Consider the following 14,390-nt stretch of genomic DNA (forward strand, 5'->3'; position numbering starts at 1 on the left):
GAAAGTCGTGGCATTCATCGTTGTTCGGTTAAACTATCCCAAGTGATAAAATTACCGTCGTGTTGACAAAAGGCAGAATTATTTGCAAGAACGCGTAACAGCCATTACTCTAATAGCGGTTTGGTGGCCAATAGGTAGTTTATGTTTTCCTCGCCACGCGGCTTTACTCTCGAAGAGCTGACTGCATTTTGGTGAGGTCATTTATTTTATTTTTGTGTTAAGAAAGTTGGAACGCCGTATTTGTTCCAGTGTCTTGTTAACGTATTAAAAATGATCATAATGTACAGTACGACATATGGCAGATAAATTTTCTTTTTCTTGTTTTCTCACACATCAGAGGTTTGACGGCGTTCGCCCGAGAAATGGCGTGGCAGAAGGAAGCCCTCGTACTCGCGTCGACTCTCGTAGCGTACACCTTGTCATCGCCGGACGTCGTCGTTACCACCTCTCAGGGCAAACTGCGAGGCCGGTCTAATGTCGTATTTGGGAATCCTGTTGAGACGTTTCTCGGCATCCCCTATGCGCTTCCGCCGGTAGGGAACCGAAGGTTTCGCAAGCCAGTGCCTTTGACCACTTGGGACGGCGTCTACGACGCGACTGCGCCGAAGCAGTCCTGCATGCAGCCACTTCCGTCGGGCAGCTTTGCAGCCAACGTACCCTTTTCTGAGGACTGCCTGTATCTTAACGTTTGGACACCGAGGACGTCCGACTCACTGCGCAGACCGGTGTTGATGTGGTTCTACGCCGGCGTGTACATGGTAGGCTCGGCGTACGTGGACATATACAACGCCACGGTGTTGGCCGCCTTCAACGACCTCGTGGTGGTGTCATGTGACTTCCGCTCTTCCATGTACGGCTTCTTCGACTCGGGAGATGTCGAAGAGGGGCCTGGCAATGCGGGGCTTTGGGACCAGCGTCTCGTGCTTATGTGGATCCGTGACAATATCGCGGTGTTTGGCGGAGACCCCGACCGAGTGACCCTCTTCGGGGCCAGTTCCGGCTCCATGCTGGTCCACGCTCACGTGCTCTCACCGCAGAGCAGGGGACTGTTCAGGCGCGTGTACCTGATGAGCGGCACGTTAAACATCAACGTTCATGCTGACTCCACATCAGAGAGCATCCATAAAGGCAACAAAGTTGCGGCAATTGTAGGATGCGCGACCCCGTTTCAAGACCTCACTACGCATACGCGGCGTGTTCTAGACTGTCTTCGAAACGTAACAGCCGATCGCATCGACACAGCGACGGTTATCGCCATGCTACCGGGGCTAATGTTCTTCATGCCCACGTTCAGGAGTGAATTCATGCCTATGCTCCCTTCGGCCGCCAGCGACGCCGGTCAGTTTTCTCCCGTGGACGCAGTCGTAAGCGTCACGTCGAATGAGGGCAGCTTTGCGTTCCTGAGCCAATTCGACAAAAGGTTGCTCGATCCTTCTCTAAGCGATATTGACATGGAAACGTTGCAAGCTGAAGTAGAAGAGCTGCTCCGCATGTGGATAAAAGAAAAGGTGTTACCGCTTGCCCAAAGTTATGTCGCCACTGCCGTTCCAGGCAACAAACTAGCGCTGAGAGATAAGGCTGTTGACTTCCTAGGCATGCACAACGCATACTGCCCGAGCAGATTTTTTGCCGAAAAGCACTCCATGCTCGCAACCAACGTGTACGCGCAAGTTTTCGCACATAGGTCGAAGAAGTCAACGCTGCCGGAGTGGGTCGCAGCGTCTCACATGGATGACGTTCCGTACACTTTCGGAATTCCTTTCTTGGAGCCGGACAAGTACACTGACGAGAGGACAGGCACTTCAGCGCAGTGCTCATGAAGAGCCTGGCAGCGTTCGCCGAAAACGGGTGAGTATACGGGCACACTGCTCCGAAGCAAAACGCTCCCGCCTCATGGTCACGCCACGCTCCAGAATTTCGCCATAATCTCGAGGAACGTTTGACTTGTAACACGTTTCATGAGATTTGTTAACCTTTCTTTTTCTTTCATGCAATGAGAGGCAATTTTAAACCAGCCACCTGCAGAGACATCGCATTGCGTTATCTTTAAAACAACTGGAGTCAGTTTACCTGCAGCCTGTGCAGTAACCAAGCATTTTCTTAAAAAGCACTTCTCAGAAAAATAAATGTTGCGAATGTACCATTTCATAATCGGGTAAATGAGGCAACGCAGTATTCGTCCATTGAATGTTAGTAACTTTTATTCAAGAACACGTGCTGACAAAATTTACAAAAACAAAATAAAATGGAAGCTTAGGATAAAAGTGATTATAAGAAACGAAAGGCACGCACCAATCCCGGTATTCTGGTTCACGCGTCGCGTGGCACCTTTCCTCGGCCATTAACCGAGCGATACCAGGTAACTAAATGACAGTGGGCGTCAAAATATTAACTACATACAAAAATAATGCAATTGAGTTACCCTCATGCTTTTGTTGTTCTTGCTCTTTGTCCATTACCTGCGTTTGATATTCCTTCCCCGTTGTAGATGACAATAGTCCGGCAGCCGGCGACGGTTGTTATACCACGCCGCGATTATTTTGGGGCTTCCAGCAAAGGAGGGAGGATTTGCGAGAAGCGCTCAATGCAGTGCACGTCTTCGAATGGCTGAAATGACTGGGCGGCTAGGCTTCGGGAGAGTAGAACGACGATCAAGAAGCTTTTTTTTACATAGTGGCACTTGCTGTAGGCTCACTCCGCAGGTCGTTTTGACGTCCTCTGGTGTCCGCCGCCATCCTTCATTGAAATCCCAAAATCTTGTGCAAGAAAATTACAGAGAGAAAAAAATAAAGGAATATTATGATTGTGCCGCGAAGAGTTACGATCAACAGGATGGTAGACCAGAACTTTGCCTCTCAGCAATTCTGCCGATGCCCTATGCATTGGCTAGTCATACTGATCCTGGAGAGTGTGATCCCGCCAGCAGCTGCCGTGACTGGCTGACGTTCACTCAACATCTGTGTGCTGAACAAAGCTGGCGTGCGTGCCTTCTTCGTATTCTAGCACGTCGCCTTTCCAGTCGCGGACGTGGTCCTAAATTAGGTTTTCTTTTTCTACATGTAATGACAATTCGTTTGAACGCGTCTGCTTCATCTTAATCGGTCTTCATCTGGCACTTGGCTTCTTTTCATGTTTACTGAATAGCGCTGACGTCATATTGTTTTCTTCGGGCATAGGGCGAGTCCTAATAATATAATAATAATAATAATAATACTTTATTGCGCCAAGTATTGAAAAAGTGTACAAACATCCGGCCTGCCAAAGCCTCATTGGGCTTGAGTGGCAGAGCCCGACAGGCAGCGGAACCACGCAGATAAACACGCAGGCATGAACGCACATTAAAAGTTACGGAACATCAAATTAGTAGAGTGGCAAAAAAAAAAATATGCCGTCCCAAATAAAAATTTGAGGAAAGGTGCACGAATCCAGTAGTAAGAAGTGAAGGGATTTTTTTGGTAGAGGCCAGTGGATCAAGCCGGTAAGTGATGAGCAGTGATCGAACGAGGAATGTCGCTGATGCCAACGTTCCGACAAGGGACTTGTCTTCGTCAGGGCAGCAACTGCTTGCCTTATCAGCGATTTTATGCACGCGTAGCTCGCTGTCCTTCAATGAGGGAGAATGAGGAGAATGAGCCCGTGCGTAACGTGTTGTATTATTTCATCTCAAAGTGCTCACACAAAAAAGAAAAGGGGCGGGGGGGCATGATAAACACTACCGGAAATTAGATCAGGAGAGACAAAGGAAGGTTTGAAGAAATGGTGACAAGTGGGGGAACTGCCATGGGGTTCTTTCGGGAAGTGGAGATAAAAAAAAAACCGTAAACAGGAAGGAACGTACGCGTATGAGCAAGCGCTGTCAATGCAGTGTGCCTTGGCTTTTACGAAGGCAGGAACTATGGATATAATCCTTCCGGAATTTGAAAAAAGAAAGAAATTGCGGCCGTAACTCTCTTAATGGGAAGTATCGCGGTGCTTAGCACAATATAGTGGCTCCTTATATAAATGATCAAACATCATATGGAAGGCTCAAAGCGTATCACAAACATAACCTTCTTCTTTGGTCGAGGCACGCGAAAGCAGCAGCAGCAGCTCTGGTGAGCGGCACCCGTGCGCTTTTGCTGCGCTGCCCAATGTTTGCACGAATGAGCGCGTGCTTCCGCGGCAGCAGGTGCGCGCCAGCAGCGTGGTAGCGGCGGCTCGAGCGCCTAAAGGGAGCGGAGCTTCGGGCTTTGTTGCGGTCGGTGTGGCCTTCATGCCCAGAGGACCCAGGTCCCCGAAATTATCGCATGACCACGTGAATCACCTTACGTGAACCCTTACTACATACAGAATGTAGATTCGCTATGTTCAAACTCCTAAGTTAGCTTGTCACTTCATACTACTCACAAAACTAAGATTCCGTCTCGTAAATTACATTTAATTTAAAATTATTTAATTAACTACTCCCTATATGGTTATAACTTTGGATACTATAGAGATTATTAGATCTATAGTTTAAGGCCCAAACAATGAAACGTTCCTTTCCTTCGAGCGCTTCCTAACCTTACGTGAGGCCTCCTTACAGCGAAGGAGCGATGGAGGAAGCAAGCATACTCTGAAAGCTCCCTTCACCCGTCCTCACGTAAGGAGCGGTTGCCGCCATGCCTGGGTTCGAGATTATCTCTTAAAAGCTTTAGGCGAACACCAGAACACCACTATTCAATAAAAAACGTTGTATCGTCGCACAATCTCTAAGTTGATGCGCTAATATAGAGAAGCGTGGACGCTATTTTTTAGTTTTGTTTACTAAATCTAAAGAAGCAGTGGATTACAGTGCGAAACTTGATGTGCTCCAGCAACGCTGGCACGCCGGCGTCGTGCAACGCCTAGCAACGCCTAGCAACGCTTCCATGCCGCACGCGTGACTGAAACGAACGTGCCTGGCAAAACGTACCGTGCTCGCGCTTCTCCGAAGGTGGGCGACAGCACGCACGCGCAAGCAAACGTCACGTGGTTAAGCAGTGAGGCGAAGCGCTTGTTCAGGGCCAGGAGCGGCGTAAGGACGCATGAAGGTAGCTTGGCCCAAACAAAAAAACGTTCCTTTTAGGGGTGTGCCAATATTGAAATTTTCGATTACGAATCGAATACGAATAAGGCGAATAACTCTCTTCGAATATCGAATCGAATATCGAATACATGTGTAGTATTAAAAAATTGCAAGAGAGGTAACAATAGCTTTATTACCCTTTTAAAAATAACATTGCATTTTACAAGGTTGCTTCAAATTAAAGAGGTACTCAATTATAGATAATGGACTCAGGTAATGCCCTCAGTCAGGTAAAACGCTTGTTACAGATTGTCGTGAAGGAAAATTAACTGCTCAATATGGCCAGAAAGTGAACGCTCTCTATGCACTGTCACATTTCTACCGGTAGAAAAGACTCTTTCACTAGGAACTGAAGTGGCAGGGGTCGCCAAGTACTTCCGGGCGAGTGCACTTAAAAGCGGGTACCTGAAGCGGCCAATGGACTGCCACCACTCACAAGGATTCATGCCCCTTTCCAGAAGAGGCTTTTGCGCATAGTCTGTGACTTCCCTCTCAGGGGCAGATGCCAAATGTGTCTTCTCTTTGTTCATCACTAGATCGTCAAAAGCATTCCATACACTCGATGCCACCAGTGGACACGAAGTCGACGCTGGCACGGCGGTGTCCCCACGGTGTTCCACGATGGCTTCCTGGAGCTCCCTTGTCACAAGGTTTTTCAGCCAGATCATCTGACCAGATGCCTGATGAACTGTGGCCATAAAACTCGGATCAAGAAACATGCCTAGGCTGGCCACTTCATCAAATTTCCACTCCGCACAAAGAGCCTTGATACATTTTGCAACAATGTTAGCAAACCCTGAGTTGCCTTTGCAACCTTCAAGGCAATGGGGCATTCCAAAAATAATTGGAATTATAAAGCTTGGTGAAAAAGAAACCGAAACTGATCATGTCTCAAATGCCTGAAGCAGATAGACTGAAAAAGAGCATACAGATAATGAGCGGATCATGCGAAGTTCTCAGTTAATAAACATGTTCTTAGGAGAATGCGGAGCAAGCATACAATTGGTTAATTGCTCAATTATTCGCAGTCTATCCGAATATTCGCCGTTTCCACCGTTATTCGGCCGTCCACGGATATTCGTGAATTTCCGAACATGCATTTCTCGAATCGAATACGCTTCGAATATGGAAAATATTCGATTCGTATTCGAAATTCCGAATATTCGCACACCCCTAGTTCCTTTCCTTCGAGCGCTTCCTAACCTTACGTGAGGCCTCCTTACAGCGTAGGACCGATGGAGGAAGCAAGCGTACTCTGAAAGCTCCCTTCACCCGTCCTCACCCAAGGAGCGGTTACCGCGTGCCTGGGTTCGAGATTATCTCTTCAAATCTTTCCGCGAACACCATTATTCTATTAAAAAATGTTGTATCGTCGCACAATCTTTAAATTGAATAGCTAATATAGAGAAGCGTGGACGCTTTCTTCTAGTTTCGTTTACTAAAGTTAAAAAAAGTTGCGCATTACAGTGCAAAACTTGATGTGCTCCAGCAACGCTGGCACGCCGGCGTCTTGCAACGCCTAGCAACGCCTAGCAATGCTTGCATGCCGCACGCGTGACTGAAACGAACATGCCTGGCAAGACGTACCGTGCTCGCGCTTCTCCGCAGGTGGGCGACAGTGCGCATGCGCAAGCGAATGCCACGTGGTTAAGCAGTGAGGTGAAGCGCTCGTTCAGGGCCAGGAGCGGCGTAAGGACGCATGAAGGTAGCTTTGGAGCTACCTTATGCTGAGGAAGCACCAAGGAAGCCTTCACCGAGGGCCCCTCAGTAAGGAAGCTTTCAGAGTGACATAAGGTAGCCTCACCCCAATGAAGGCTTCCTTAGTGAGGTAAGGAAGATTTCATTGTTTGGCTTCTTATGCTGAGGAAGTACCAAGGAAGCACCAAGGAAGCCTTCACCGAGGGCGCCTCAGTAAGGAACCTTTCAGAGTGACCTAAGGTAGCCTCACTGCAATGAAGGCTTCCTTACTGAGGTAAGGAAGATTTCATTGTCTGGCCCTAAGGCTGTATTATTATGTTGCGGGATTTGTAACCGGAAAAAAATAATGTTTTTGTAAGGTAGACTGACAAATTAAAAATGGTCTTGCATGACCTTGCTGAGAGCTTACTACGTAATGCTTCGAACTAGAAAAGAAGGAGGAGAGGGGCAGAAGGTAACTGAGTCAGAGGAGCTGAGTTCTAGAAATCTGTGTTCGGCTATAGGTATACAAGTGGAAAGGGAAACAGGTAAGAGGGGAAAGAGAAAAGCCGAGTCATTCCACCGAGAGGCTCAGCTTCCGCAAACGAATAGGGCTGACACTTTACTTCTCGAAAAAAGATTAAAGCTGCGAATGTTCTCCAAAACAAACCCCGCAAGAAGCAGTCTTAGTCTTACTGGGCATTATGTTTCGCCAGCTCTCGCGTCACTGCCTGGGATTCCACTGTTCTTCTCGCTCGTTCTCGTCGGAAGTATCTCATTGCGTTTTCGCGCATCTCGGAGGCATTGGCAACACACAAGGGGCGCTTCAGAACCCAGTGCAAATATGTAGCACAGCTTGCTGTTGCAAGTGAGTCCTAATTATACCGTCTGGTGTCTGTTTTTTTTTTTTTACGCTATAAGGAATTTTTAATATTTCTTGCTGCAGATCGCACAATTCTAGCCCTTGAGCTGTACTACTCGTAGAGGTGGACATTACCTGGCATGAATAATTGAAATGCACACGCGAATAATTAACAAATTTCCTTTATAAAGTTTCTAAGTAATTATACTTTATGGCATATATGGAAATTTACGAATTATGGCGTCTGGGTTGGAATGCATATTCACTTGGAACAAATTCTCAGGATGAAAGTAGTGTCGAAATACTTTTTTCCCCAAAGTTTGCATAAAATACACTCAAGCTTTCTTTTCTTTCTTAAAATGCATAAGGCGGCCTTTCGTTAAAAGAACTAAGTACAATGCATGCATTTTTACCACAAGCATGACGGCGCGTGTACAGAAACCGGCGCCGTCCTCAGAAGTTATTCCAAGTGGGTATGCCTTGCAAATTCACGGGCTTCAATTCACAAATAACGATATGTGCCACAAAGTAATTAGTTAAAGACATAATTATGGAAGTTGTGTTCATTATTTAGCTATGGACCTTAATGTATTGTGCAAATAGCATCCACTTTTATTATCAATCCAGTTCAGGAACTGAAATTGCACCATCTGCTAAAGGTAATTTATTTTTATTCTGTATAGTTTTAGAAAAACAACATATATGAGCTAGATATGACGGTATTTAAAACAGGACTCCGAAATATTATAAGCAGTTCCCGTTGAAAAGAGCTCGCTACTATTTGCTTCTCTTCCGGGGCCAGGGTGCCAAACATTCCTGGGCTGCGGGACTGGTCACCATTCTCTGCCACCTCTCCCAACTTTGTATGGCTTCAGCCTGGAAACTACAGCCTGCTGAAAGATTTCCTCGGCACAACCTGCGACCTGTGGAGAAATTTTCTGTAGGGACTGCAGTGCCTTTTAAAAACTGCTGACTGCGACAACGCAAGTCGTTTGTGATCAGCAACGTCATTTCAGTCCAACTCAGTCCAACTTTTCAAGTGAATGAGTGATTACATATGTTGACACGTGGCTGTTCTTGGCGAAAACTTTAGTGCTGCAACGTTAAGCGAGCTCCAACCAGTATTCGTACAGATGAGGTGCTGTCGCATTTTTAAAAAAAAATCTATTTTGTTCCAGCTTTACCGTGACATAATAAAGAGAATATTCAAAAAGAAGCATCTTTTTGCAGCCCCACACTGATATTTTTTTTTTCTTTATGCGCCATGCTTCGGAAGACGAAGTCAGAAAACAAAGGATGGCCGCTTCCCGTGTCGCCATTTCTGTCTATTCCTCTTCGTATGTTTTCTTTTCTTTTTCTCGGCTGTCGGCTTGCTGTTGAAAATCAGAAAAGTTTGCCAATTAACGCACTTTAGGGTCAGCTTTATTATTAATTTCTTAATTTTTATTTTTTGCCATGATGTTTTAGATACGCTTCAACGAAGACCTTAAGCGTAACTGTGATTCACGCAAGTGCATTAAATTGTCCTTAAAAGAAGTGCGGCCACTATATGGAGGTTACTTTGTTCACCTACACACTGCTCACTCAGGCCATACCAGAAACTGTCCGACTGCCGCTGATTCAGACTAACTAGCTGATATTCAACAGTTGACTTTGCTTAGTCAAGGCTAAGCGTTCAAATGCCGACGTTTAAACTCAAAGCCGGTCAGTGCCAACGTTGTTCCGCAGAACTTTGCCTTGTAATGCGCAAGGAAGAGAAGAATACTTTCTGGGTTGTTTCCGCTTTTGTAAGAAAGGAACAATACGGACCAGGCTCTAGAATTCTGGCTTCGATTACATTGATGAGACGAATCGCGATGGCATAGTAACGCTGCGAATGACAATACGCGCATTTTTTCGAAGTTAATGAGAAAATTGAGTAATTGGTGTAATCTCCTAAGGACTAGACTTAGACAGGATAAAGCGCCGCTTCATCCTGTTCTTCTTATCGTCGGTGTGTACTATCACCTAATTTATTTACAACCTTCTTCACAAACAAATCCCACAACACTGAATCATGCCGCTTGCATTCATACGTGTCTCTTTGAAGCCACCCACAAAGATACAGTATAAAACAATAAATAAACATGTATGCGTCTCTTGTGCGATGAAATTAAATCAATGGATAATTTCTTACTACAGGTTGTCGTCGTTTCTCTCCTGGGTTGCTATTCTCGACATTGTCACATTCAGCTACATTGTCAAATTCTCCATCTTGTCAGCTCTGCTTGGTTCGCAGGGCAGTTACTGCTTCTCTGATTGGCTAGAAATGACGCCATTACAGAATTCAACAATATGACGGAATTTGACAATGTCCAGAACAGGACCCTTGCTTCCTCTATAGGAGCATCCATGCTTATAGCCACACGCGCAGCCCCCATCGGCGATTACGCTGACCTCACTGTTAAACTTTTTATTATCTGCTTCCTTTGTTTCTCTCTCTCCCTCTCTTTGCCATTTTTGTTGTGTTCATTCAAACATAAACGATGCGTGCCTGACTGCTCATTCACATACTTTCTTTTCTCTCCTTGCTTTCATTTATTTGGCTTTGTTTTTCTTAATTCCGATAACTTTACCAATGATGCCTGATTCGTGACCCATTCCCTCAGTGGCTATGCACCCCTGCCGTCGTCGTCGTCATCATCATCATCATTTACGTGCGAGTCTGTCGCAAACATGAGCACACAGAAATTCGTAAACGGGAGCTCCCGCTAGCGATGAACAAAAAACAAAATAGTGCATTCTCGAGGATTTCATTGGCATAAACCGAAGGCGAGGAAGTGTTGTCAACGCCAGAACACTTTCCTGCCGCTACGTGGAAACTCAGCAGCGTTTCAGTCGATAGTACGCGACGTGGCTTTGAAGAATATTGCTTTGGTTGAAAAACTTTTCCATTGCAAAAGCACAATACTGGTTTCTCACAGTTTCAGTGCATAGAGCGGAACGACCCTAGTACCAAGTTCGAGCAGGGATTAGCTCACTCGTGGCTCGTGCATTGAAGTTAATTTTCGTAGAATCTTTAGCTTTAATATACCAATCGCAGACGTGTCTGCTGCAGAACTGGTTATCGCTCGCGCACTTCAGGATTGCAAGGGCATATGCAGTCAACAGTCCATTGATCAAAGCATAGTCCTTTTAAATTTCTTTGTAAGAGTAAGGAATATCTCGAACTTTCCCCGGCTCGTTCATTAACGCCAACTTCTGAAATCCTGAGTGTCGCAAACGTTTGCGCAATTCTCGGTATTCCTTTTGTGTACTTATATTTCTTTATCTACATCACAATATAATATACCTGTGTACGCGCTATTGGTACGGCGTGAGAAGAGTGAGCACATGACGGTGAGAAGCTACAAAGTTATTTATTTATTTATTTATTTATTTATTTATTTATTTATTTATTTGCTAAGAGATACACGCACGTACGAAAACTTCAAATGTGAGAACAAATTTTTTAAAACCCTTTAGAGAAGGTAGACGTCGAACCAAACGTGTCATAAACCAATAAAAAAGAATAGTGAATTAAGCAAGTTGAATACATACACACATAAACAAAGTACCTCCCAGACGCCTTCCCTTCCGTACCTGCAGGAATCCCGTGTATATCCAAGTTGCCAGTCACAAAATCGAAAACACTGTCGCATACTTGGACTGCGACTGCATCCAAGTTTAGAAAGACGGATCATGCAGACATGAACGCTCTACTGTAGCGCTCTCGATCCGGGGAACGAGAGAGTGAGGGAATAAGCTTTTATTCTGAGCAAGCACAGTCTGCACCCTGCTGAAGTGGGCGGCCTCGTTTTTTCAGGTAGCCGCGGGCCATCTCCCGTGCCCGTCCGATCAGGCTGCGCTGTCTATTCGGGTCCAGATCTGGTAGCTTGGTCTCCCACTGCTCTTACATACCCATACTATATGGCACAGGACGTCTGGGACATCGCAGTAAGTGCAGATGTATAAATGCTAAGTAGGTGAGATTCGGTGCAATAGGTATACCGTGGACGTAGCTCTTGGTTTGCAATGTCCTGAGGGTTACTGCCTCTCCCCTAGTTAGGCTAGGGTGAAGTGGTGGGCAAGTTCTTCTGTCTAGCCTGTAGTGTTTCACAATATCGTTGTACTTTTTCGAAACTTTATCCGTGCTCCTTTGCGTGTCCGGTGAGAAAGCCCGGTGAACCTGAGCTCGGGTGTAGGCGTCGGCTGCCTCATTTCCTAGAAGGGACTTGTGCCCCGGAGTCCAAAAGGTGTATATATCTCGTAGATGCTTCTTTGCCGTTAAGGCTGTGGTGCCATCTGCTAGGTTAAAATCAAACCTTTTTTACCCCTCGGCATCGTCTGTATAGGCCTATCACCATCAAAACAAAGAGATGATCTCAATAACAACGACAAATCATACCTGATGTTCTGCCCTCAGCATGAAATGAGGCTAAGCGATGGCTTGTTTCCTCTTTTAGTTCTTGCCATTGGAGTGGAGAGCAAGTAACAAGCGTGAACTTGGGTCGAAGAGGGCGTGCGAGGGTGCATGTGAGGCACCATGGCCAGTGGTGTAAAATATAGAACATGCCTAAGGTTGCTAGTTGGGCAGCACGCGCTTTACGTTTCTTCTTATACTGTACCTTATACTTTGAAATAAGCAGTCGCTTATTCTGTATGTGATTTAGTTATGTCATAACATACGCGGGCGTGATAGCGTGAGCGGAGAGTCTTCTTTTTAATCAGGGTGGAAGAATAATATGTACCTGCTCTCAATATTCTTTCCTCCATAGCTGTGGGTACGTACCAACATAAAATTTCTCACTATAACACCTAGAGGGAAATCTGGCGCCACCATCTATGGGAGTTTCCTAAGGGGCGCTGTGCCATCATGGGAATGACGGTATATGTGTCTGCTAGGCTTGTGTTAGCTGGTGTTGTAAGAGGCTTCGTCTAAAACGTGGATATGACTACACAAATAACGGGTTCTTAAAGTAAAATCTTCATGAAATGTTTCCATTCTTGGATATTGCATCTTTACTCACCCACAATGCATTGCCAACCGAAGAAAAGAAGAACAGACGACAAACCGTTTCAAAGCGAGCGCGAGTCTTGTCGTCTGCGCTCCAACTTTAGCGGCCCGTTGGTACTTTTGACGTATCACATAATTGTTCATGTCATAACAAGTTCTCATATTTAAACAATACATGTTTTTGCTTAATAATAAAGCTAAAACAGCTTTTTACGTACTGTTCTAGTAGAAAATGAATCATTGTGACAGATGGAACGGTGCTTGCCAGGCGCGTCTTCAAGGTATCCTGGCTATTTGAGAACGATGCAAATCCGAAGTCACAATGTACCGACATTTCCATGCATTCCACAGGGCAGCAGCGCCAGATTTCCCTCTATGCGTATTAAGGAGGTTAAAGAAGACTGCTGGAGTGGAAGTTGCCTATACTGGCCTATAGGCTCGAGTGAAGCCGGCGGCGGCCATCTTACGGAGGGCAAGAAGCGGCCTGCCAAGAGCTTCGCAGCGCTCTCGCCGACATTCTCAGCGGTTTTTAAATGCTTAAGCGGTTTCAATGTTCGAATGAAACGCAGTGGGCGATGAGGCGAGCCATATTGGAGGTCTCCGCATCGCAGATATACGAATACGGGGGCATTTTTAAAATTTTATCGGCATGTGTATGCAGCTGCCGCAAAGCGCAAAAAAAATTCGCGGCATAATTAGCGTTTATTCGCCTTCGTTAATGCAGTGTGTAAATTGATCAATCATGAAAGCCGTCAGAAGAAAAAGCAATGAAAAACTGAAAACGTAGCATGAGAAATAGGAGTACATGCAACAAGCATCAGTATTCATTATTATCTTCATTATCATCAGGTGTTGCCGGTGCTTTATTATCCTCATTGAATAGAGGGTCTCGGAACTTCGGTGGCGGCCGTTTCCTTTCAGCCTGAAATACACAATTTTCCTTTCTCTTACAGCAAGGCAGTGCTAATCTGCAACCTCATTTAAATGAGAAGCATAATACTCACATGTCAACTGCTTGTACGTCAACTTTTCTAGAAACGCGCGACATCGCTAGCACATTTTCGGATCCGCAGAGCAGCGCGCACGGCAAGAAAAGACGATCCGAAACACACAAGCTGCGGCACCGTAGCTGCGGCGACTGGCGTGCTTTTGCCCCCCCACCCCGCAACATGGCGACGCGGTTTGGTTTGGTTTGGTTTGGAGCCTGTAGATGTAGCACAACCCACTACGGGGGATTGGCCATGAATCGGGCGGCAGTGGGTTGAAAAAGAATGAATACCTAAATAGGAATTTTTTTTAATGAAAATGTGATATTAAATTAATTCTAATCGTTAATAATAATTTTCATGATATAGTTTCTTAAGCTTAGACGTTCATATTTTTGGTTTCTTGTTTTGGAAAATAAAACCGTAAATTTAGCATGGAAGTCTCCTTGTTTCCATTATAAAATTATATATGGCATCACATACGTTCCTATTACAGTGTCCTAGTGCCGACGCCCCCAGAGACAGAATAATAGGTAGCGTGATGGCTAATCCAAGTTGGCGGAAGGGACCTTCTAGAAGTCGTTTTCTATGCACGTTGAATCTACGACACTCAATAATACGGCACTCAATACGGCGACGCGGCGGCTTCACTTGACGGGCGCTCCCTCCACTCCAGCTTTTTTTCTTTAACCTCTTTGGAACGTGCCATTCTTGAATTTATCATCATTATTAAGGAGGCTTGTG

General features: G+C 45.6%; 1 protein-coding gene across 1 annotated transcript; it reads left to right on the top strand.

Moving 5' to 3' along the window:
• The first annotated feature begins 362 nt into the window (after positions 1-362).
• Positions 363-1,300, top strand: LOC135910042 (acetylcholinesterase-like). Its single transcript, XM_070538003.1, has 2 exons — positions 363-1,148; positions 1,295-1,300. The coding sequence occupies exons 1-2, from the start codon at positions 363-365 to the stop codon at positions 1,298-1,300; spliced, it is 792 nt and encodes a 263-aa protein (XP_070394104.1).
• The last annotated feature ends 13,090 nt before the right edge of the window (positions 1,301-14,390 follow it).

Source organism: Dermacentor albipictus, chromosome 4, assembly GCF_038994185.2.
Source record: "Dermacentor albipictus isolate Rhodes 1998 colony chromosome 4, USDA_Dalb.pri_finalv2, whole genome shotgun sequence".
Classification (NCBI taxonomy): domain Eukaryota; kingdom Metazoa; phylum Arthropoda; class Arachnida; order Ixodida; family Ixodidae; genus Dermacentor; species Dermacentor albipictus.

Excerpts from the sequence above, each read along its gene's own strand:
- LOC135910042 (XM_070538003.1), top strand. The coding sequence starts at position 363 with ATGGCGTGGCAGAAGGAAGCCCTCGTACTCGCGTCGACTCTCGTAGCG.